Raw genomic sequence first — 22,656 nt, 5'->3', positions numbered from 1 at the left:
TGTTAAAACGCTCAGGCTGTGGGTCCCCTTGGGGATGGTAGGGAGTCGTCCTGGACTTACGGATCCCCAAAGTCCTCAAAAGTTCCTTAATCAATCTGCTTTCAAAATCACGGCCCTGATCCGAGTGTATTCGGGCCGGAAGACCATAATGCACGAAAAATCGCTCAACCAAGACCTTGGCCACGGTTACAGCCCTTTGATCTTTCGTTGGATATGCTTGTGCATAGCGACTAAAATGATCTGTGACCACCAGTATGTTTGCATATCCACTGGAGTCTGGTTCCAAAGACAAAAAATCAATACAAACCAGCTCCATAGGACCACTAGACGTAATTTGATGTAACGGCGCCGCACGGGGACATGGGCTTTTCCAGGTTACACACTTCCCACAATTACCTATGTATCTTTCCACAGTCTGTGCCATTTTAGGCCAGTAAAACCTGTCCCTCACCAGGTCTATCGTCCTCTCTACCCCCAAATGTCCCATATCATCATGCAAAGCACGAACCACAGGCAATCTGAACTTCTTGGGAAGTAACAACTGACATACCTCTCTTCCAGATGCTTTGTGTGTGATTCGGTACAACAGTCTGTCTTCAATTTTCAGTTTCTGACTCTCACGTTTCAGCAAACCTACATCAGGATCAGACTGGCTCAAGTTAGATGGCCACCGGCCAGTGTTTAGGGCGTCTCTTACTGTGTTGAGTACACTGTCCTCCATCTGTGCTTTTTGCAAGTCCTCACGGGTAAACTGTTCTAGCTGGCCTAAAGTGAGGCGAGTTGCACAAGCATACAGCTCAGGAACACCTTCTGCAGGGACTCCTAGAATGTCTGCCACACGCACATCATTGTCATGAGACTCAAGCACGCGTGCATGACCACAAATTGCCCTCACATCACCCTGTGACAACTTTTTCCAGGGCTCAGTGTCTTCATCAATCCAGTTCCTGGAAAGCAGATCAGCATCAACATTGACCTTACCAGGGCGGTATTTAATCTCAAAATCATACGTGGCGAGACCTGCCAGCCATCTATGCCCTGTAGCATTGAGTTTCCCAGTTGTCAATACATAGGTGAGGGGATTGTTGTCTGTCATCACAGTGAATCTTACCCCATATAAGTAATCATGGAACTTATCCACTACGGCCCACTTAAGTGCTAAGAACTCAAGCTGATGGATGTGATAGCGCTGTTCTGGAGCACTTAAGCCTCTGCTGGCAAACGCTACAGGCCTAAGACCTTCGGGATGCACCTGATTCAAAACAGCCCCTAACCCTTTAAGGCTAGCATCAATGTGCAACACATAGGGCTTGTTCGGGTCTGCAAAGGCTAACACAGGCGCATTAGTGAGACACCCAATGATCTCACGGAAAGCCTTGGAACACGAATCAGTCCATCGCGAGCCAAACGGTTCGGACTCTTTGTAGTACTGCTGTTGGTCTGTCACACTTATTTTCATTCCCTTCCTCACTGGAGGATAACCTTTTGTGAGTTCTGTCAACGGCTTCACAATGGAGGAGTAGTTGGCTACAAATCTGCGATAATAACCGCAGAAACCAAGAAAGGATCTCAATGTCTTCAATCCAGTAGGCTGTGGCCATTTAGTCACTGCCTCCACCTTAGCGGGGTCTGTGGCAATCCCATCAGCTGACACAATATGTCCCACATATTTTACTCTAGGCTGGCAGAACTGGCATTTGTCCACAGAAACTTTAAGACCCACCTCCTCGAGACGGTCTAACACTTTCATCAATCTCTCCTCATGCTCCTCCAGAGTTGCCCCAAACACAATTAAATCATCAAGGTAAACAAGAACTTGTAGTAAATGCATGTCCCCTACGGCCTTCTCCATTAAACGTTGAAATGTCGCAGGGGCTCCCATTATACCCTGCGGCATTCTCTCAAACTGGTAGAACCCTAGAGGACATATAAACGCTGTTTTCTCCTTATCTTCCTCAGCCATGGCTATTTGATAGTAGCCGCTACGAAGATCTAAAACTGAGAACCAACGGCTCCCAGCTAGGCAGTCTAATGCATCATCGATGCGTGGTGTGGTGTATTGATCAGGAATGGTCTTAGTATTCAGAGTCCGGTAGTCAATGCACATACGTACGCTACCATTTTTCTTTCTCGCAATCACTATAGGTGATGCGTATGGACTCCGCGACTCTTTAATCACTCCTGCAGCTAGCAGGTCCTGAAGGTGCTTACGTACATCCTCTATGTCAGCAGGCGTCAAACGTCTGGACCTCTCTCGAAACGGTCGGGGGTCAGACAGACGAATGCGGTGCTCCACCTCTTTGGCTAGGCCAACTTCCCATTCATGGAGTGAAAACACATTGCGCCTGCGGCAGAGCTTCCTAGTAAGTCTCTCTTTCCATTCCATAGGAATAGGGGAATCACCAAAATCAATCAAACTCGGGTCCATCTCCCCTGACATCTCACCAGTCACTCGCGGACTCGCCAAGTCAGCTGTCTGCACTTTACCTAGCGTTGTACCGTGAGGTATCTTAACCTCTTTCTTTGTCTCATTCTGCAGTAGCAGAGAGAAACACTTTGTATCAAGAGCCTTGACAGGGGCTACCACAGGCTGAAACATCACACCTTGAGGCAATGGCATGGCATCACTCGGTTCCACAACAACCATGCCCTTAAGCTGTGGCTGGTAAAAATCCAAATGACAAGGCACACACCGGCTTTCCTGTGGCAGGATGGTCAACTGTCCAGGGCCCATCCATTTCACAAAACCCACTGTCTCATCCAAATCCACTTCACTGATGCTATGTGGAACAGTCTCTTTTTTCAACTCAAAACTGTTGACATTTAAGGCACGGGCCAGAGTTTCACTCTTTGGATGGCCACACAGAGCAGCAAGCCTATGGAACAAACTTGCGTTGGTGCCTAAAATCACTGGGACCTGATCTGGCGTGTTAGGCCCAGGACAAATCAAAGCCAACACTGACAACGTCTCTGGTTTACCAACAAGCTCTTTAGGGAACTGCATGTCAACAACAACATATCCTAAGTATGGGTAGCTTGTATCACTAAGACCCCAAATGGCCAAGCCAGACACAGGTTGGATGTCTACATCCGACAAGTGTTTCTTGTACCATTTCTCAAAGATTATGGTCACTTGTGACCCACTATCCAAAATCGCAGTACAGGGCTGACCATTTACTTTCACATGCACAGTAGACGGTGGACCAATCAGACCCTCAGGAAACGAGGTAGTCGTCTTGACATGCACAGCTTGTTTTTTGGTTGAGCAGTGAGTGGTTTCACCTTTTGAGTCACTGTCAGGATCACGTCTGTCTTTAGCTTTGTTAAGTGAAGCTATCAGTTTCCTAATCACTTTTTTCTCATTCTCGGGAGACGAGCACTTAGAAGCAATATGGCCGTCTTCTCCACACCTGTAGCAGAAGCAGTCACTATCACCTCTAAAACTCTGCTTGTGTGCAGAAGAGCCACGATCAGTGGTCTTCATCGCAACAGCAGCAGCTGCAACCTGATGTTCAGCTACATTGTCCTTAGCCTTTAATTTATTCTCTAATCTGTTGATTTCCTTGCGTAAAGCAACCGCTTCAGAATGGTCATTGCCTGACTGGAATGACCGGGATGCTGACGTGTTAACTTCAGCTTCCTCTCTGGCCCAAGACGGCCTCCTATTCATCTCAGACACGTGAGCTTTAAGAGCTTTGAAGTCAGCCTTCAGCCCCTCCACAATGTCAGTCTCTCCTGACTCATCTCGCGCAGCAACACTCCGAACACGAGTAGTTACCCTTTGCCGTGTCCGCTCCTGCTCTTCTTCCGCTCTGATCTCAGTAAGTAAATTAAGAAAGTTAGGAGGAAACATCTTTCGCTCCTTCAACCGCAGTTGCAACAGCATCCAATCAGAGCCAATTGCTCCACGAAGTAACTGTTCAATTCTCACTCTATTTGTGTCTCGTGCTAAAATCCCACCTTTCTTAACCACTTTAGCCAGAAAAGGTTCAAGCCTCCGGACATAGTCAGACAACTTCTCACCAGCCTTCTGCTGTATGAGGCGGAAAGAGAAATAGAGGTCCTCGCCAGACTCTGCAGAACCAAACACATTATCCAGTGCATTCAAATACTCCTCAGATCTGGCATTAGGCTCACTAATACGCAATGACTTCACAACCTGTAAAGCAGGTCCTCTCAAACACTCAAGAATTCTGCGTCTCTTTTCTTGCTCAGTCAATTCACTCTCTTGGACCATTATTGTTGCCTGCTCTAACCAATAGTCCATAGACTCTTCCCCAGCCGGGGTTGGAATGATACCGGAGAAAATTCTGAGACGGCGATAACTATGATTTTCAGTCTGGCCTCGGTTTGCTCTGCTAATAGCATCAGCTAAAGACTGCATAACTGAATCATTCCCTCCAGAGGAAACTGGAGTGCAAAAACCCTTTAAATCAGCTACTGTTTTGCCTTCAGTTGCTAAAAAGATTTTCAACTTTTCTGAAAAATCATCCGAAATGGGAATTTCAAGAATGGGAGTTTCATTAGCAATCACTATATCCCACACGGCTTCCTCATGCCTCACTTCAGGGGGAACCATCTGTGGGTCAAGCTCTTCCTTGCATTCACAAAGAACCCACAAGCCATCAGTAGAACTGCTAAATCTCCTACCCCTTACTCTCACACGTCCCCAACATCGCACAGTATGTAGAGCCTCTTCAATTTGGCCAACTGCAAGCTCTTCACTCACACCAACGACTAGTATGGCATGCTTAGGCTGAATGCCCTCTCCTCTGCACCATTGCAGCAGCTCTAATTGCAGCCTAACTTTAAAATCAGACTGACTCTGCATGATAAAAGTACAACTCCTCAAATTATTTAAAGTTAAACTACTAAAGACTATTTTCACAAGACAACGTCGACAAAAAGAGCTCTAAACACTATAAAAAAATCCCAGCGATGCCTCCATTTTATGTAGCGCCCCTCATGCCCTTGACTATGGCATGACCTTGTAATTAAACTAACCTTTTACAGTAGGCGCTCCCCAAGTTCTCTAAAACAATTACGTACACTATATGAGTGATAAACCCTTACAGTGTTTGTTTTTATCTTATAATGTTCCTTGCATAAACTCTTTTCACCACCATTAAGCAATCGTAATTTCCCTATTAATATACATATTATTTCCAAATCCTAAATACACTAATCCTTCGGTATAGCAATCAATGATGAAACACACAATATCCTCTTTGTAAGTAAAATCAGAAATGTTTACTTATTTAACGTACTCCGCTTAACCGTAGGTCACGCTATTCCAAAGCTAGGTAGCTTTGAACTATAAAAGCTAAGGTTACAATGCGGCTACCGTTAGCCCAACGTGGTATACACAACTATATACACTAGTACCAATGGCACGATAAAATATTGTAAACGCACGTCACACATATATACTTTAGTAGCAACAGTCACTTCTAATCACATCAAACAAAAACAGCACACAATCCTATACATACAGTCCTATGCTATGCCGGCATAACCTTTTCATTACCCCCCAAACGTTGCAGATCTGACTGTAGCTTGTGAGCGGTGGGACCACAAACGAACGGCCGCTTCGCTTAGGAGCAAACAAAAAGGTGCTAGCAGATGATTTAACCTTTCCCTCAAGGCGTTGGGAAAACGTGGTTAAAGGACGATGGAAAGTCCGGTGTGGAACGTCCGGTGTGGAAACTCAGTGTGGAAAACCGGTGTGTCGTCTGGCCGAGGAACTTATTCACCATGCGTCTCACCCTATAGCCTAGGTGTAGACGTTACCAGTGTGTAAAGTGTACGTTATTGTACAGTGTCACTCTCCAAAATCCAGAGCTCAAAAACTAGCTGGCTGCTATCTTTGCTGTTCTCTCTCCTTCTTCTCGTGTTTCCCTCCAGCTTCCGTTACCACAGCCTCAGTTCAAGGGTCAACTTCTCACACAACCAATTACATTACAAGAATGAAATATTCAAATGAAAATAAAATACAGGCTTTCCAAAAACCGAAAAACATTAAAGCATACAAATTGAAAACATTTTTGAAACATTTGAAAATACTTTAACATTTAAGAAAAACAAAGAAAATATAGCTCAGGGCTACATACACCCTACATATTTTTTTCTTCAAAACAATGTTATGTCTTCTCAAAATGGTATTTTCATCATATGAGTAGACATTTCTAAGAACCAATTGAACACTGATTTGCTGAATGAAAACACCTCCTTGAATGGAAAAACACCAGTATGAAGGCTTTATCAGGAGCATTATGTCTTTACATGTTACATGTTACTGTTTGCTTACTCCTGTTGTAAAATATAACTGCATAATGTTTTTACTCAAATATAAAACAACACACAAATATACAGTTGAAACTAAAATATTTCTTTATTTTTTCCAAAAGTGCTCAAGCCTTTACATCAAAGCAAACACAACTGAATGTGTAAATGATTTGCACAGTATACTGTAAACAAAATAAAATAGGTCAGTACAGTCAACAAAAAAAGAAAGAAATATAAATTAAAAAGGAAAAGTTTTGCCATTTGAATGGCAAGAGATTTGGTCTGATATAGAGGATTGTGTGTAGTAAGGTCTGGGTCTAAAGCAGATAATTGTGTGTGCTGAGCTGAAGAAAGTGTGGTTTAGAATTGGAATCTGGGTGTAAAGCAGGACATTTTTTCATAGTTAGGGAGTTGGCACATGAGTAACAGGTTGTGGTCATTGTGTCATTAGTAAACAATTTAGAAAAACTGTAAGCACTAGAATTTGTAGTCCCACCATAGACTACATTACCCACAGTTCTCTTATCACCTTTATTAGTGTGCTTGCCCGAAGGGAGGCACACTATTGTTCTTCATACATTTTCTTTATTCCGCCCATTTTTCTTGCATCGAATCAGGCCTCGCTCGTTCGAGGTACAGACGCCGTTCAAACACCGAAACGTCCAGCCTGATCCGGTGCAACCTGCTATATCTTTTTGTGGCGGTTCTCCTTGCCACTCCTTTTTTATTCCTCTTTTTCATCACCTTTTTCTCTCATAGACTAACATGGGGGAATCTTGAGCCATTGTGACGTCACCCACTCTAGGACAAGAGACTTTATTTCTGTAACACGGCGGTGGCATCAAAATAAATAAATGACTAGCTGGGCCAACCTCCTCTTACACAGACAGTAAGAGACAGGGTTAACACAACACACACAGCCATGGAAGTGTAAAAAGCAAGTGGAAGTATACAAGACAGCTTGATCAACAACCCATTCGCGAACACCATTGCTACAATATGCGAAGCAACTAGCCTAGCCCCATAGTAAAACAATATAAGCAGCTAGCTAGCCTAAGCTAAGCTATTAGCATACATGCTAGCGGGAGCTAACATGCAACTGGCACACAGATTAAATGTCTGTGCGATTATTTCAACTGCCATACCGGAGATTTCGGTTCACTACCCCAAGTTTTCGCAAGGTACATTCCAGTACGTTTCAGACAATAAAACCAACTGACACCAACATTTTTTTTATTTTGTACACATTCTGTTCCAAAGACAACCATACTCATGAGCTGCCTGTATTCCAGACAAAGGTTTGCCTTTGCAAGAAGTAGGCAATCTATCTGGCCAAAAATCGACAATTTTAACAATACCAACCATCATTGAGCCAAATACACCTCTAGGCTACATCAATTAAAAACAGCTGTGTAGACCACAGCGATTTTTCAATGTAATTCACGTCTGTCTGTAGCTAGATTTAGAACAGTGCATCGCACTAAATTCTACTTCGGTGTGCGTCGTCCTACAAATTATCCCTATGATCGCGTTTACATACCTGTTTTCCGTATGAACAAGCCACCGCATTAATTCCCACATTGTTGCAGAGATGTTTCCTTTTACCTAGATCATCATTTCTTACGAAGTGTATCAGCGATAACACGACCTTTGGAGGTAAATTACACATACACAATAAGACAAATGTCACTTGGAGCCTATTTTAAGACTTCTCCAAGCTAAATTTAACACACTAGACCCTTTCACAATAAACAAGCAAACAAAAACAGAACAACAAAGACACCGTCATATGTCTAGACGTCAGTGGAGCCAAAATATAATGGTTGAGCTTGGTTGCCATGTCTGATCTTTTGGGTGATGTTATGGCTGCAACGTCAAAGGTCATGGCCGCAACAGAGCAAGCACACTCTCGCATTTCGTTCACGAAACGCATTCTAGTTTCTTATCTACATTTCACTGAGACAGTATTGGTTACAGCAAGGTTGTAAATGTGTTGATATTTCCCTTTAAAGCAGCAGCGGGAATGAATTTAGTTCTCTTTTGCCGTGGTTTTACAAGAGTGAATACCATTCATTTAAGAGATACCATCAAAAGTATTGTTGTTTTATTTCATTTATGATTTAAATCCGCAATCTGTAATTCACAGTCTTCACGGTTGTTTACTGTTGATTTATCTGGCTTTGTTTTATTTTGCTACTCTGTTAGATAGGTAATTTTTGCACAAGTTCTCCCTTTCTCTCTAGCTCCCTTTCCATCACCATCTGAACATATACACATCCACATCACAATTTCAGTGCTGTTTGAATAGATTGTATTGAGTTAAAAGCGTCAGAAACCCTCTGTCTTGTAACACACACTCCTACAGCCTGTGCCCAGCCCCCAACTTAAATTGGCACCTTAAACGGGCAAATCTGGCCTTGGACCCAAACTCACATACATTGACCATCCTCAATCGAGTTGGCTTCTAACCCAGACATGTGCGCACTATTTATCAGGCACATATCTTGTCTTGATCGTGCGCTACAGCATGGATCGGGCAGTATTTTTCTGTCCGTGCCTGGCCTGCATCCGACAGAGTAGCAACCAAGGCCGGACCGAGTCCGACACCCAATCAAATATTTTTTTCCGAAGCCCAACAGAATCAATTTCTCAACTGTTCATATAATGCCACATTTGTTTTTTTAAGAATAGCCTGGCTTTATTAAACTCGGGCATCAACAGATAAATGCTCTCTCACACAAACAAGCGCTGTTAAACGCACAAGCGTCCACAAGAAGGCCCATAAGCATATTTAATTATATGATTCACATTGCAAGAACGTGTTGTAAAATGGTGCGGCTCCTTTAAGAGCAGCACGTCATACAGGGTGGGTGTGGTAGAGAGGGAGAGAGAACGGCGAATAGTTTGGATGTGGCGACAAAAACGTATGTGCTGTAACAGTGTTAACCAGTGTGTGAATAATTAATCCTCAGAAAGGATACAGTGGGCATTTATTTACTAACCAGCAGCAGACGGAAAAGAAAGGGAATTAACTCTGAAGTTAAAAACATGTAATACTTCGGCCCTGGAGCATTTTACTAAGTCTCCCCTGCAATCTCCAACTATGGTCAACTATGGTCAGAGACAGACAGCAGGAAAGGTGAACAAACGGAATGAAATAGCCTACACATTACACATGCTATGCCTTAATATAACTCATGTTATATGCTACACCAAAGCAGGCACAACAGACAAGTTTTACATTCAAGATATTTTTTTCCTGAAAGTGCACTCCAATGTTCATTAAAAAACTGTAGTCCAACCATCGAGGTTTAATCTATGTCGTTGCGGAGAATGAGGATTGCATCAATCATATTTAATTAAAACTTCATATTTCATACATTGGACACATCTAACAACCTAATAAGAATCTGCATCCACTACTAAGCAGAAATACCTCCATACAGTAGATTTTCCTTTTTTTTAAACTCTCCAGATGACAGTTTCTCTTTAACTTCCTCCGTGATGTCATTTTGCCACCTGTAATCGCCTTGTCACAGACATAAACAAATTCCTGCCACGGGGAGATGGCTGTTATCCTAAATGTGATTTATTTTATTCTCCAAACGAACTTCTGCATCATATGAAAGCAGACATTTGACTTAACTATTTATTAAGATATTTTAAATAGGGAATGTTCAATGCATTATCACGCTGATGTGTCCTAGCCTGACCAGAGCCCGATTATAAATTCTAAATATTTGTCCGAACCCGGCCCGACGCGTATGCGTCTGTGTACCGCCTCCCTGTGTACCGTCTGAACAAAACACTTTATTCTGAAATAATGCACATATTGATGTACAGTACTTCACCTTATTCTTCAACCGTTCTATTTCCCATAATTCATAGCGGGTTCAACTGACTAAACGGTTTTCTATTTCCGGTTAAGTGTTTGTTTACATTGCATGATCCTATAAGCGTCGCTTAAAGATAGTTATTTTAAGGCTTAAGGAAGTTATTTTAAGGTGGTACATAACTGATCATTCAAGATGGGAAGTAGTCGGTGGCTACACACTGCCGATGAAATCTTACAGTATTTCTCTGCTCCTAAAACACATTTTTTCAAAGCATGCCTCGGTTTCTCTGACCACTAAACCCAAGTGCCAACTCCCTAAACCAATTCTGCTAAACTTTAAGCACAATTCTCTGCTTTAAACACAGATTTCAATTGTTAACCGCACTTTCTTCAAAACACAACACACAATTCTCTGCTTTAGACACAGTTTTCAATTGTTAACCACATTTTCTTCAAAACACTAAACACCATCCTCTCTACTTTGCATACTTCATCAATGCCAAAACCTCCTTGTGTTCAAACAGAAAACACTGCTAATCAATTGGCAAAACTTCCATTTCCAAGGCTGTTGTGCAATTTGAAATCAAAACTTTAGCTCCTAGTTTGGAGAACAATTTATGGCAACATTGAAGTGAGTGGTGATCAGAGAGGCAGAGGAGTGAGAGTAAGAGGAGGAGGAGGAGGAAAATGATGAAGAGGAAGAGCAAGACGGAGAGCCATTACTGTATCTCTGATGAGATTCAGGCCAATGTGTTCAAACATGTGGTCAACATGGGTTTGACCATGCAGGAGGCTGGTAAGGCTGGCCAGAGGGTTCAACCAAACATAAGCCGCTTCTCAGTTGCACCGATTCTCCTGACATTCAGAAGAGAGAATGGGTAAGAAACACTACTATGACAGTTCGTAAAACACTAGTTTGAATGCCTTATCAGGAGCAGAGTATTCTTGTATTTAGAATATTTTACATTGTACTGTATTTGTAAAATTATAAACAAATACAAAGTGCAACCATTGATGACCAAGACATATTCCTAAACATCAATACAGTGAGCCTAGCCACATAGGACCATGTTCTTAGGCAGAACACCTCGAGAATGAAGCAGGTGTACAGGGTGCCTTTTGACAGAAACTCTGATAGAGTCAAACAATTACAGTATGATACGACTATGTGCAAGTAAGTCATATACGTTTCCACAACTGATTACGTCCTATCAGCACTGAAACATTACTGTACTGTAATCCAATCAAATGTTACTGTATTTTCAGATGTTTCACAACACAACAATTGTCGATATTGTTCTTGAGCAAGAACAGGATGCGGTCTAGTTTTTTTGTCCTTTTTTATTTTACATTTTTCTTTCTTTTTTTGTTGACTGTATCAATATCCTATTGTTTGTTCTGTGTAAATCATCTACACATTTGGTTGTGTTTGCTCTGATGTAAAGGCTACAGCACTTTAAAAAAAAAAAAAGAAATCTTTACTGTAAGTCGTAACTGTTTGTGAGTTGTTTTATATTTGAAACATTATACAGTTACAATATTTTACAACAGGAGAAAGCGTACAGTAACACTGGAGATGAAAAGGCATAATACTCCTGATAAGGCCTTCATACTAGTGTTTTCCCATTTCATAGTAGTGTTTTCCATTGAGCACATCAGTGTTCAATCAATGCTTAGAATGTCTACTCAAATAATGGTCTGTGTTTGTTGTTTGAAAACAAAATGCCCTTTTGAGGTGACATAAGTGTTTTGAAACCAAAGTGGCCTTTTGCAGGAGATATAAAGGGTTTTGCATTTTGTGTGAGTGGTTTTGGGATTTGTGTTTAGAGCTAAGAGAAACCGAGGCATGCTTTGAAAAAATGTGTTTTAGGAACAGAGAAATACTGTAAAAGAGCATATCAGAGTCCCAAATCCGTCAAAACTGACAGGTTGGGTGGATGAGATGAAATTATGGCCAGGAGTTAGCCATATTGATATAATCAATTATTTTGTCTTCTCTGAGGGTGGAGATCGTGAGGAGATGCGTTATTATAAAAGTACTGAGGCCTTCATCTACTTCCATAGCAATAAAGTCGGGCGCATTTTTTTATGTAAGCACGAAGAATATGTATTTTTGAAGGCAGAGGTCGACAGGAGCCAAAGTGCTAACCATAAGGTTATAGCTTGGGTTATGCTGCATCCGTCGGGGTTGATAGAGACTGTCGGATGCTCATGTATGGCTGGATTAGGGAGATCGTGTAGTCATGCCGCAGCAATCCTTTGGAAGGTATGAAGAAGAAAAAAATTCCTTTGTTTATCTGTGAATTAATAAAAGTAACGTGATCATATCACTTTTTATGAGTGTTTTTTCGATTCAGTTTAGCTAGGTGAGGATGACAACATTTGAAACAAATGGCAAATGGGTATAGGCTCTGTTAATGTGCTCATTACAGGTTATTATTCATAAAAATGTAGGTTAGACTGCCCAAATATTTTTGTAGCACTGGCTGGTGGAGCTCGTAAAAATGTAAACAACTGGAGTTTACCTGTAAAGCGATGCGATCGCTTACATAATTCAACATTGAAAGTGGCTTACCTGACGCTTCGACAGGAACAATTGTTCGTCTCTTCTTCACGACTGGTCTGTCGTATCCAAGGAATAATTCCGGGTTGGGATGGTCTTCGGTGGGTCGTTTATGAACGAAATGGTGCGAACAGACGTGAACTTTTTTTCGGCAGATGTTTCAGTTCAAGCACAGCTAGCCAGTCTAAACGTCTGCTCTGTGGCATTGAATGTAGCCGATAAGGAACCGGACAAGGACATTCTCTCCTTCTGATTTTGTGATCAAAGCACTCAGGGCCTGATTTACTAATATGCGAGCGCTTCTTAATCTGCGTTCGCAAATTAACGCACGGTGTTTTTGCGCATTTTACTTGGTATTTATCAAGCCAGATCTGCGCTGGGCAAACTGTGCTTACTCCGCCCTTTAAAGAGCCTGATTTACTAAGATTGATTTGCGAACGCATCTTTGCCAGGCGCACATTAACGCACGGTGATTCCCCGCATTTTCCGTGATATTTATCAAGCCAGATACGCGCTGGGCAATCATTATTTAGCGCGCCGTTAAAAGACTGGAGAACTTGCCAGCAAGTTACTGCCACCATGGAGATTCGAGGAAGAAAAAACTAAGGTTCAGCGAATAGATAGCGAATAGATAGCGAGATAGATGTATTGGTTCACGTTCGCTCAATCACTGAACCTGATTCAATGGGTTATATTGTTGTTTTGCCCGCCATCATCTACAGCGAGATGTTTAAAAGAACACGATTATAAATAATATGCTATTGGTGGCATTAATGCATACACTGTCTATTATAACAATATATATGTGTACATGGCGAGATTAATACGTTCTACAAGGGACATGGGTTCACTACAATATATCCCCACTGAAACAAATACATTTACCAAGTAGACAGGCCTCTCCAAAATCACCGTTGCTCAATCATGGATAAATGACACTATTCCGAAAGATAAAACTGTCATGGACAGACCACTACCACGTAAGTAATGGTCATGTTGGCATCACATATGACCTGGACATTCATTGAATATGTGTGCTTTCTGTTTCGGTAAACGTGTTCGCGGATTGAAGGTGGGACTGTTTGCATGTGGGTGCGATCAATTTCTCCAATTACGTTCGGAAAGTTTAATTTCATATATATGAATATATGAATTATACGAGTTGAAACAAATATTTCTGTTCGCTGTCTCTGTCTATGTCTTTGCCTTGCTGCTGCCATATCAACGTTTTCAGACTCAGTGGAAATGCGCATGGTTAAGACGTGCTTTTATGAGGCGGAGAATTAGCGTGCAAATCAGAGATGTGCGCTCGCCGGGCAGTTTAGTAAATACCACGCAGTTCATCATTAGGCGCACTCCTCCCATTAAATAGCGCTACACGCCTACGTTACCACCCACGTTTCCGAACCATCCCACCTGTTTGCAGGTACACACCCTCAAAGCGTTAATATGCGCTGCGCCAGCTTAGTAAATACCGTTTTTCGTTACGACCGCTATTTTACGCCAGAAAATGGGCGCAATCCTGTTAGTAAATCAGGCCCTCAGTTTCTAAAAGGTTTTTAATTTTCTTAGAATTATTAAAGCAACCAACAACCGCACAAGTGGTGCCTGAACTCATATCTAATCACGGACAATCACCTCAAACCGGAAGTAAGAAACCGGAGTCGGTATCATGGCCGCGCCCATTGTCTAGAGCGGAATAAAGTGAATATTCTTTCATATTGTAATATTTGGATTTTTAATCTTTTGCATATTTGTTCACTTTTAAGCATGCCCCTTGTGCACCCTCCTATGTTTACATTATTAGGCTACTTTCTTATTAATGCCCCTTTATGTGCAATTAACGTTAGACCAAGTTTGTGTTGGTCAATTGCTTTCTGCTGCCTCAAGATTGCAATCCCTCAACGTGACTAAACAAACTGAAGGGCGCTCATGCGTGCATTTGCTATTTAAACAATGAGGGTGCTGAATGAGGAAATGAGAACTGCGTCGGACTGACTAGCAAAAGACACACTTGCCTTGAGCTTGGCCTCTTTGAACCATTTAATGCTAAAAGCATGAGAGTGAAGTGACAGGGAACCCAGGCTTTGGCAGACGACTAGACTGGACTTACTCTCTATCCATGCTACTGGAATAATGGCAGTCTTAACCACTGTGAAGCCTTAATGGTTTTGTTCCCTCAACCATTTCTTCAACAATTGTGTGGTTTTATATAGAGAGCTGAACACTGGAACTGCTGGGCAAGATAGAGCTACGATGGAAAAGAGTAGTGTCAGGATCTTGTTCTGTCTGTTTTGTGTTTGCCCCTTTTTGTCACGTGTTTCTTGTATGTGTTTTTTGCCATGTGTTTCCCTGAGTTTGTTCAACAATCAATGCCATGTGCTTCTTTGTGTCGTTGTGAACTCCGCCTCCACCTGCCTTCCACCATGTCCTGGTTTTTTCCATCCCCTACCAAACCTGCCTTGTTAATCACCTGGTTTGTTTCCCTAATTGGTTCCTGCTGTGTCTTGTTAATCAACCTTGTTTTAGTTCACCTGTGTCTTGTTAATTAACCTTGTTTTCAGTTCACCTGTGTCTTGTTAATTAACCTTGTTTGAGTTCACCTGTGTCTTCATGTCTAGTTCCCCCTCTGTTATTTAAGTTCAGTATGTCCTGTGTTCCCTGTCAATTTGTAACTAAATGTTAGTCTTCAGTCCAGTTGGAATGGTGAGCAACCTTTGTGGTGTTTTTGGAATACTTTTGGAGTTTTTGCCTGGATCTTCTGTGTTTTTGTGAATAAATCCAAAGTGTGTATTCATGAGGTCTGCTATTGGGTCCTTTCCCTGCTGAATCCTAACAAGTAGAAATCAGCCACCCAAGATCCGTAAGAAAATTACCTTCAACACAGCTCCAAATTGCAATATGTGTAAGGTCTTTAGGTTTTAGTTATACACAGAAAATATGTTTTAAGTCCGTGTTCTATTGTCGGGGACTTTCCACAGTTGCCAATCTGAACCTGTATTACAGGTTTTTTTTTTTTTTTTTTGTTTTTAGCAGTACTGCAGCACATGTGTTTCACTCTGAAATGCTGTATTGGTAATACACTCTGCTCTAAACCATATCATACACACTATTTTAAAGTAGGCTATGTCACAAACTTGACTCTTTTCACCTGATTATATTAAATGAGACTGTGTGATCATACGCAGCATTGTAAGGTCTAAAAACTGTATCTTAGAAAGTGAACCGAAAACATATCGAAAACGGAGTCAAAGGTGAAATCCCCCCTTCTCTTCACACTCCTGCCAGAATGGAGTCTGAATCGGTGACGGGGGAGAGAGACTTTGATCACACACGCACACACACACACATGCTCATATGTCCGTCCATAGAATTCGGATAAACAATGTCCACATATTCAGTTAACCACCCTTTCCATACTGCTATGGACATTTTAACGAAGTGACAGTTGCCGTGAGGTGCTCAGTCCATCATATGGTTGTTACACGGTTTTCATAGAAAACACTTAACACGCACACAATTGTCACTCTTCACCTCGTTTATTCAGTTCAATTCAATTCAATTTTATTTGTATAGCGCCATAACAATACAATTGCCTCTCGGCGCTTAACAGAGCCCAGAGCCTGAACCCCCTTAGTGCATGCACAATGGCAACAGGGGCAAGGAAAAACTCCCTGTTAGGCAGGAAGAAACCTTAAGCAGAACCACGGCACATAAGGGGGGACCCATCTGCTTGAGGTCGGCCGGGTGGAGACAGGAAGGTGGGACGGGGGGAAGGGGGGAAGGGGAAGGGTTGTGTGGCAGAAGGGGAAAGGAAGCAACAGGGGCAATACACAGCCAGCATTTGGTCACTGGACATATGTATACATACATCTGGTGGTAAATACATGATACAGACAAGACCAGATTACTGTGCAAATAGGGTTACTGTTACAGGGGTAAGGGATGTAGGGACAGAGAAACATTTCGGTGGAGGCAATAATGTATATTGTATATAAAGGCTAGCATAGGGTATTGGGTAGAGAAGGTGTACGGCAAAGCAGTGGCGGTGGGTGCGGTTGGCCGAGGGTTTCTCTAGGTAGACCAGGTAGAGAGACTACGTGCAGAGTGGTGGGGGTGGGGAGGGATAGTTCCACTTCCATCAGCGATTGGAACACGCCTGGCTCCGGGGAGGCAGTGGACCTTGCAGGGGCCGCTTGTTGAAGGGGGGGTGTGGACATCTCGGACCATGGAGCTGCCGATGACCAGAGTGGTGGTCGTCACATCCAGCGGGAGAAGTCGTCGAGGGGATGATGACTGTGTTGAGGGCCCAGGATGGGGAGCAGGGCGGCGTGGGCGATGCTGGTGTTGCTCTGGAGCCGGTCTGCAGGGGCGTTTCGGGGCGGGCTGAGGAGGAGAGTGATCAGGCCCAGGAGGCTCCTCCTGATCCATCTAACAAACAGGAAATGACGAATCAGTCTGCAGGTCTGTCAGTCGGGAATCAGCACAAACAAACACACAGATGAATCATTTCACCAACCAGGGACATGTCACCTGTGTGTAGGTTTGCCTGTTGCATATTGCGGTACTTAGATATGTTTAGTTTTTCTGGCATTGAGCATTTTGTTTTTTGTTGTGATCTGTTTGCCGGGGCCGTACATGCATCCACTCGGCAAACAGGAAACACATTTGATGTTGCGGTACTAAATTACAAGTAGTAATTTAATTTGTTTTTTGTTGTGATCTGTTTGCCGGGGCCGTACATGCATCCACTCAGCAAACAGGAAACACAATTGATGTTGCGGTACTAAATTACAAGTAGTAATTTAATTTGTTTTTTGTTGTGATCTGTTTGCCGGGCCCGTACATGCATCCACTCGGCAAACAGGAAACACATTTGATGTTTCGGTACTAAATTACAAGTAGTAATTTAATTTGTTTTTTGTTGTGATCTGTTTGCCAGGGCCGTACATGCATCCACTCGGCAAACAGGAAACACATTTGATGTTGCGGTACTAAATGCAAGTAATATTTTAATTTGTGTTCGGATATGTCTGGGTGGCTGGTACAGCAGGTGATTGGTTTGGTGTCGCGGTTACTTTTGGCTATAGGATGCACTAAAGAGGAATGTCTTAAGTCTTGATTTGAATATAGGCACGGTGTCTGCAGCTCTGATGGAGGCAGGGAGATTTTTCCAGAGGAGAGGGGCTTGGTAGCTAAAGGCTCTCCCTCCTATTGTGGTCTTTGATATTCTTGGAATTACCAGGAGGCCTGCACTCTGGGAACGGAGCAGCCTTGGAGGGCAATAGGGGACGACTAATTCCTTGAGGTAGTTTGGAGCCAGATCGTTTAGGGCTTTATATGTTAGCAGGAGTACTTTGAAGTCGACTTCTACTTTTGTCGATTCTCGTTTATGATGATAACCGTCCATGGCATGTAGTGTGGTCCCCACTATGTCATGACCCATCTACTCTCTGTTCCAAAATAAAACCCTGGTTATTTCACACATACTGCTACTCCCACTTTCTCACTCATCACTCCTGTCCTGCTGCTAGTATGCAGAAGTGTGTGCCGCTGAGGAGCAGTATCTATCCAGGGAGAAGGGATTTTTTTGTTGGATGTTAATATGTTTTGTGTGTGTAAATGTGTTATTATATATTATTTTTTTGGAATATGTAGCTCTCATGAAATCCCAAATTAGCCAATAATTGGCATGACATTTCAAAATGTCTCACTTTCAACAATTGATATGTTATCTATATTCTATTGTGAATACAATATAAGTTTATGAGATTTGTAAATGATTGCATTCCTTTTTTACTCACAATCTGTACAGTGTCCCAACTTTTTTGGAATCGGGTTTGTACATCAAATTGGTCGACTTCGTAATTCAGATTTCCACAAGTCATGAACACTGTCATCCTTTTCAATATTATGTATAATGTATATTATAATAACATTTACTTTACTAATATTAAACCATGTTACAGCTGTTTGCATTTAGTGCATTCCTTGACAATCCAGTGACCTGGTAAAGGCACTTCATCTGCTAATCAAGAGGAGAGAATAACTTGTGTTTGGCCTGGCCATAACTCAATTATATACATTTCAGTTTCTGCAAAATCAACTTATTATAATTATCAAAAAATGTTTGAAGTATTTTTTACATCAGTCTGCGCGCATTTCCAAGTAACATTAATTGTTGTGTATTGATCTCTTAGGAACACGACGCAGAAGCCTTACTCCACCTCCCAACAGTGAGTACATTTTATTTCAAATTCATGTTCATTTTGGCATAAATGATAAAACCTGCTGATTCATATTAGGTGTCAGACCAAAGACATTTTGTGCACATCATACTAATATAGCACATTCTACTTTTAAAGCCACAAAAGTTATATTGACCTAAGACATTTAACAGAATTGCTCTTGTCTATAAAATTAGTTTATTTTGTCCACAAAGTGAGAAATGACACAAAATGAAACGCACATCAGTCATTTTAGTGCATGACATGAATCATTATGTTTTTTTTTTCTGTGCATGAAAGAATGTACTATCTTCATAATGTTGTGGATGGTGACATGTTTGCGTTTCTTGGTTTGGTTAAAAAATAATGAATGCCTGCTATGCTGCCCCATATCAAAATGCAGTGTTATATTTTGTCATTCCCAGGCTCAAGCATCATGTACACACAAAGAAAATGACAATACAATACAGTTTTGAATCTACAAGATTCTAACTAATTCTATAACCAAACATGTTCAAAATTGAATGAGACTATACCATGAATAGTTTCTCTCATGACAGCATCTCCATATGTTCTTAAGAACATTAAGCAGAGTAAATGTTGTTACCCTGTAACCCAATACTAATCTGTATTGCTTATTTGGAGGAGGTCAAGTAAATATAAGTTCTGTCTTTTTCTACAATAACTGCTCATTTCACACCATTCAAGAGTTTTGACTGTTTCCTCCACAGTGTCTCCTCTAAGGGTCATGCTGCTGGGGAAAACTGGTTCTGGAAAGAGTGCCTCAGGAAACACCATCCTGGGGAGGGAAGATTTTAAAGAGGATGTCTCATTTCATTCTGTGACTGAAAAATGCAGTTATCAACAAACTGAAGTGGATGGTAAAGAAATTACAGTGATTGATACACCCTGTAACCCAATACTAATCTGTATTGCTTATTTGGAGGAGGTCAAGTAAATATAAGTTCTGTCTTTTTCTACAATAACTGCTCATTTCACACCATTCAAGAGTTTTGACTGTTTCCTCCACAGTGTCTCCTCTAAGGGTCGTGCTGCTGGGGAAAACTGGTTCTGGAAAGAGTGCCTCAGGAAACACCATCCTGGGGAGGGAAGATTTTAAAGAGGATATCTCATTTCATTCTGTGACTGAAAAATGCAGTTATCAACAAACTGAAGTGGATGGTAAAGAAATTACAGTGATTGATACACCAGGAATATTTGGTACAGAAAAGCCTACAGAAGAGCTGAAGGTTGAGCTGGAGAAGTGTGTTGAGATGTCTGTCCCTGGGCCTCATGCCTTCCTGCTGGTGATCAGATTAGGTGTGAGGTTCACAAAGGAGGAGAAGAATGCTGTGAAGTGGATCCAGGAGAACCTTGGTGAGGGGGCGCTGAAGTACACTATATTGCTCCTCACTCATGGGGATGTGCTGGAGGGGAAACCAGTGTCAGACTTTCTGCTCAAATGTCCTGATCTCTCACCTCTTACTGGACATGTTCGGAATAGATATCACGTCTTCAACAATAAGAGTGAAGACAGGACTCAGGTCAGAGAGCTAAAGGAGAAAATTGAGGCCATGGTGGAGGAGAATGGGGGAGCAAACTACACCAGAGAGATGTACAAGGAGGCACAGAGAAAAATAAGAGAAAAGGAGAAGAGGGAAAGAAAAGAGGAAGTGAAAGGAGGAGCATTCACAGCCACAGCAGCAGTAGCAGCACTAGCAATAGGTGCAGTAGGAGGAGCTGTGTTGATGAGATTTTTTCGATAAATAAAAGAGTTAGAGGATGACACTCATTAACAACAGCATGATCCAGATGTGGGAGCATCTGAGTTTATTTTATGTTTTTATCTTTTAATTCTCAGTGTCTTTTAATGAACTCTAGATTTTCTTTTAATGCACTGTGCCTTTTAATCTGTCTCTATTTTCTTTGTATCTGCATAATGTGCTGTTTAATGTCATTATAGATATGAGTGCATTCATAGATATGCGTATAAATATATCTTTGTACTGTACATTTTTATTGTGTTTATGTTCATATAATGTAAAGAAGAGGCCTTGCACATACCAAATCAGGAATGTTTAAATATTTACACATCTTATCAAAGAATAAAATCTTAAATCATAAAATATATCTACATTTCATCTATCCCAACATAACTCTATACCTATGTTTCTTGTCTACAACCAAGATAATTATGTCAAGAATCTCTCATGTGTAGTGGTTGTGAAAATGGTGTTTTTGCATGCTCTTTGAGTGTAAACATCAGTGGTGGACGAAGTACACTAACTATGAACTTAAGTGAAAGTATACATACCTGGTGTAAAATATTACTCCAGTAAAAGTATGCACTTTGAATTTCCACTTAAGAAGAAGTATAAAAGTATTTGCCTTCAAATATACTTAAGTATTAAAAGTAAAAGTACCTTAATGAATTATGGATCTAATGGCATTTTATCATTTTCACATCAAAGCTCGGGCTCAATCAACTGATATAAGATGAAAATACTAATGCCAATCTTTAAATACTGTCTTACATTTGTCTATTTAAAAGTGTACAAGCACAGAACATTGAAAGCTATCTATTGCCATTAGGTAAGACAAAGTGGTTATGAAATACAAGAGAACAATTATTTAATTTTACATTTAATTATACAAAAATGATAAGTTAAACATAAGCTCCTTTACTATATCACATCTGTCGGTCTGTGTTACCCTTAAACTCATAATTCCTGATTTATGTTTCAAAGTATGATAAATACCATTACAGGAACTAGTTCCACAAAATCAGAGAATGTGGTGTTGTAATAGTTTGTGCTGGAGACTAGTGTTAGCAGTGATATTCCCTACACAACCCTAGGTACAAGGAACTCGTTTTTGCATAAGTTTCACAAAATTACAGAGCATACCAGTCTGCACCGAAGACTGTAAAGAAGTATGTAGTGATACCTTTACCGAGGGAGTTTGTCAAGAACTGCATGATAAAAGTTTGCGACATCTTGTGCCCTTATAAAAGGCAAGCATTTTTAAATGTGAGCCTGAGCAGAAACTCCGTTGATTGTGGATGTTTCTTCCATCATTAGGGTTACGTAGGCTAAGCTTGAGCATAAAACAGCCTCAAAATGCAGCAGAATTTAACATAGCTCACGCTCAACGAACGAACCAAACTGACAAAACCGAAAGGACTTCAGAACAAATAGCGCTAATCCCTGATTGGTGTGATTGTGAACTCACTCTGACCTTTCATTATTTGATTCGCTTTGGAAAAAGGAACGAGAGGCTTTACTAAATGTAATGGAGTAAAAAGTATGAATTTTCACTTTGAAATGTAGTGGAGTGAAAGTATAAAGCCTCACCAAATAGAAATACTTGAGTAAAGTACAGATACATAGATATGTTACTTAAGTACAGGAAAGAATTACATTTACTTCGTTACTGTCCACCACTGGTAAACATAGACCGTTACACCAAAGGTTGTTAAACACTAAGGCCGAATCTCGATTCTTCTCCTTGCCCCTTTTGCTTAATCTTGTCTTAGTCTTAACCCTAGCACTTGCAAGTGTAAGGGCCAAGGGCTGAGATCTTTCCCCTATGAAATGAAACGCCACTAGGTTGCGGGTACGTCATGCGTGACTGTGAGCTATGAAACTAGCGATTTAAAAAAAAAAGTCTAATGAAGAACATGGTTGCAAATATATATGTATACAACTGCGTAGAGCACGAAACAAGACTGTCGTCATTTTTAAATT

General features: G+C 41.3%; 1 protein-coding gene across 1 annotated transcript; it reads left to right on the top strand.

The window, feature by feature from the left end:
• Positions 1-5,671: 5,671 nt before the first annotated feature.
• Positions 5,672-20,676, top strand: LOC308367973 (GTPase IMAP family member 9-like; the record flags this gene model as incomplete). Its single annotated transcript, XM_080842006.1, has 3 exons — positions 5,672-5,723; positions 19,642-19,791; positions 19,943-20,676. 3 exons carry the CDS (start codon positions 5,672-5,674, stop codon positions 20,674-20,676), a joined length of 936 nt encoding a protein of 311 aa, XP_080698132.1.
• Between the last annotated feature and the right edge of the window lie 1,980 nt (positions 20,677-22,656).

This window comes from Sprattus sprattus (genome assembly GCF_963457725.1).
Source record: "Sprattus sprattus genome assembly, chromosome: 1".
Taxonomy (NCBI): domain Eukaryota; kingdom Metazoa; phylum Chordata; class Actinopteri; order Clupeiformes; family Clupeidae; genus Sprattus; species Sprattus sprattus.
The sequence above is the reverse complement of the archived record's forward strand: the minus strand, read 5'-3'. Positions and strand labels throughout refer to the sequence as shown.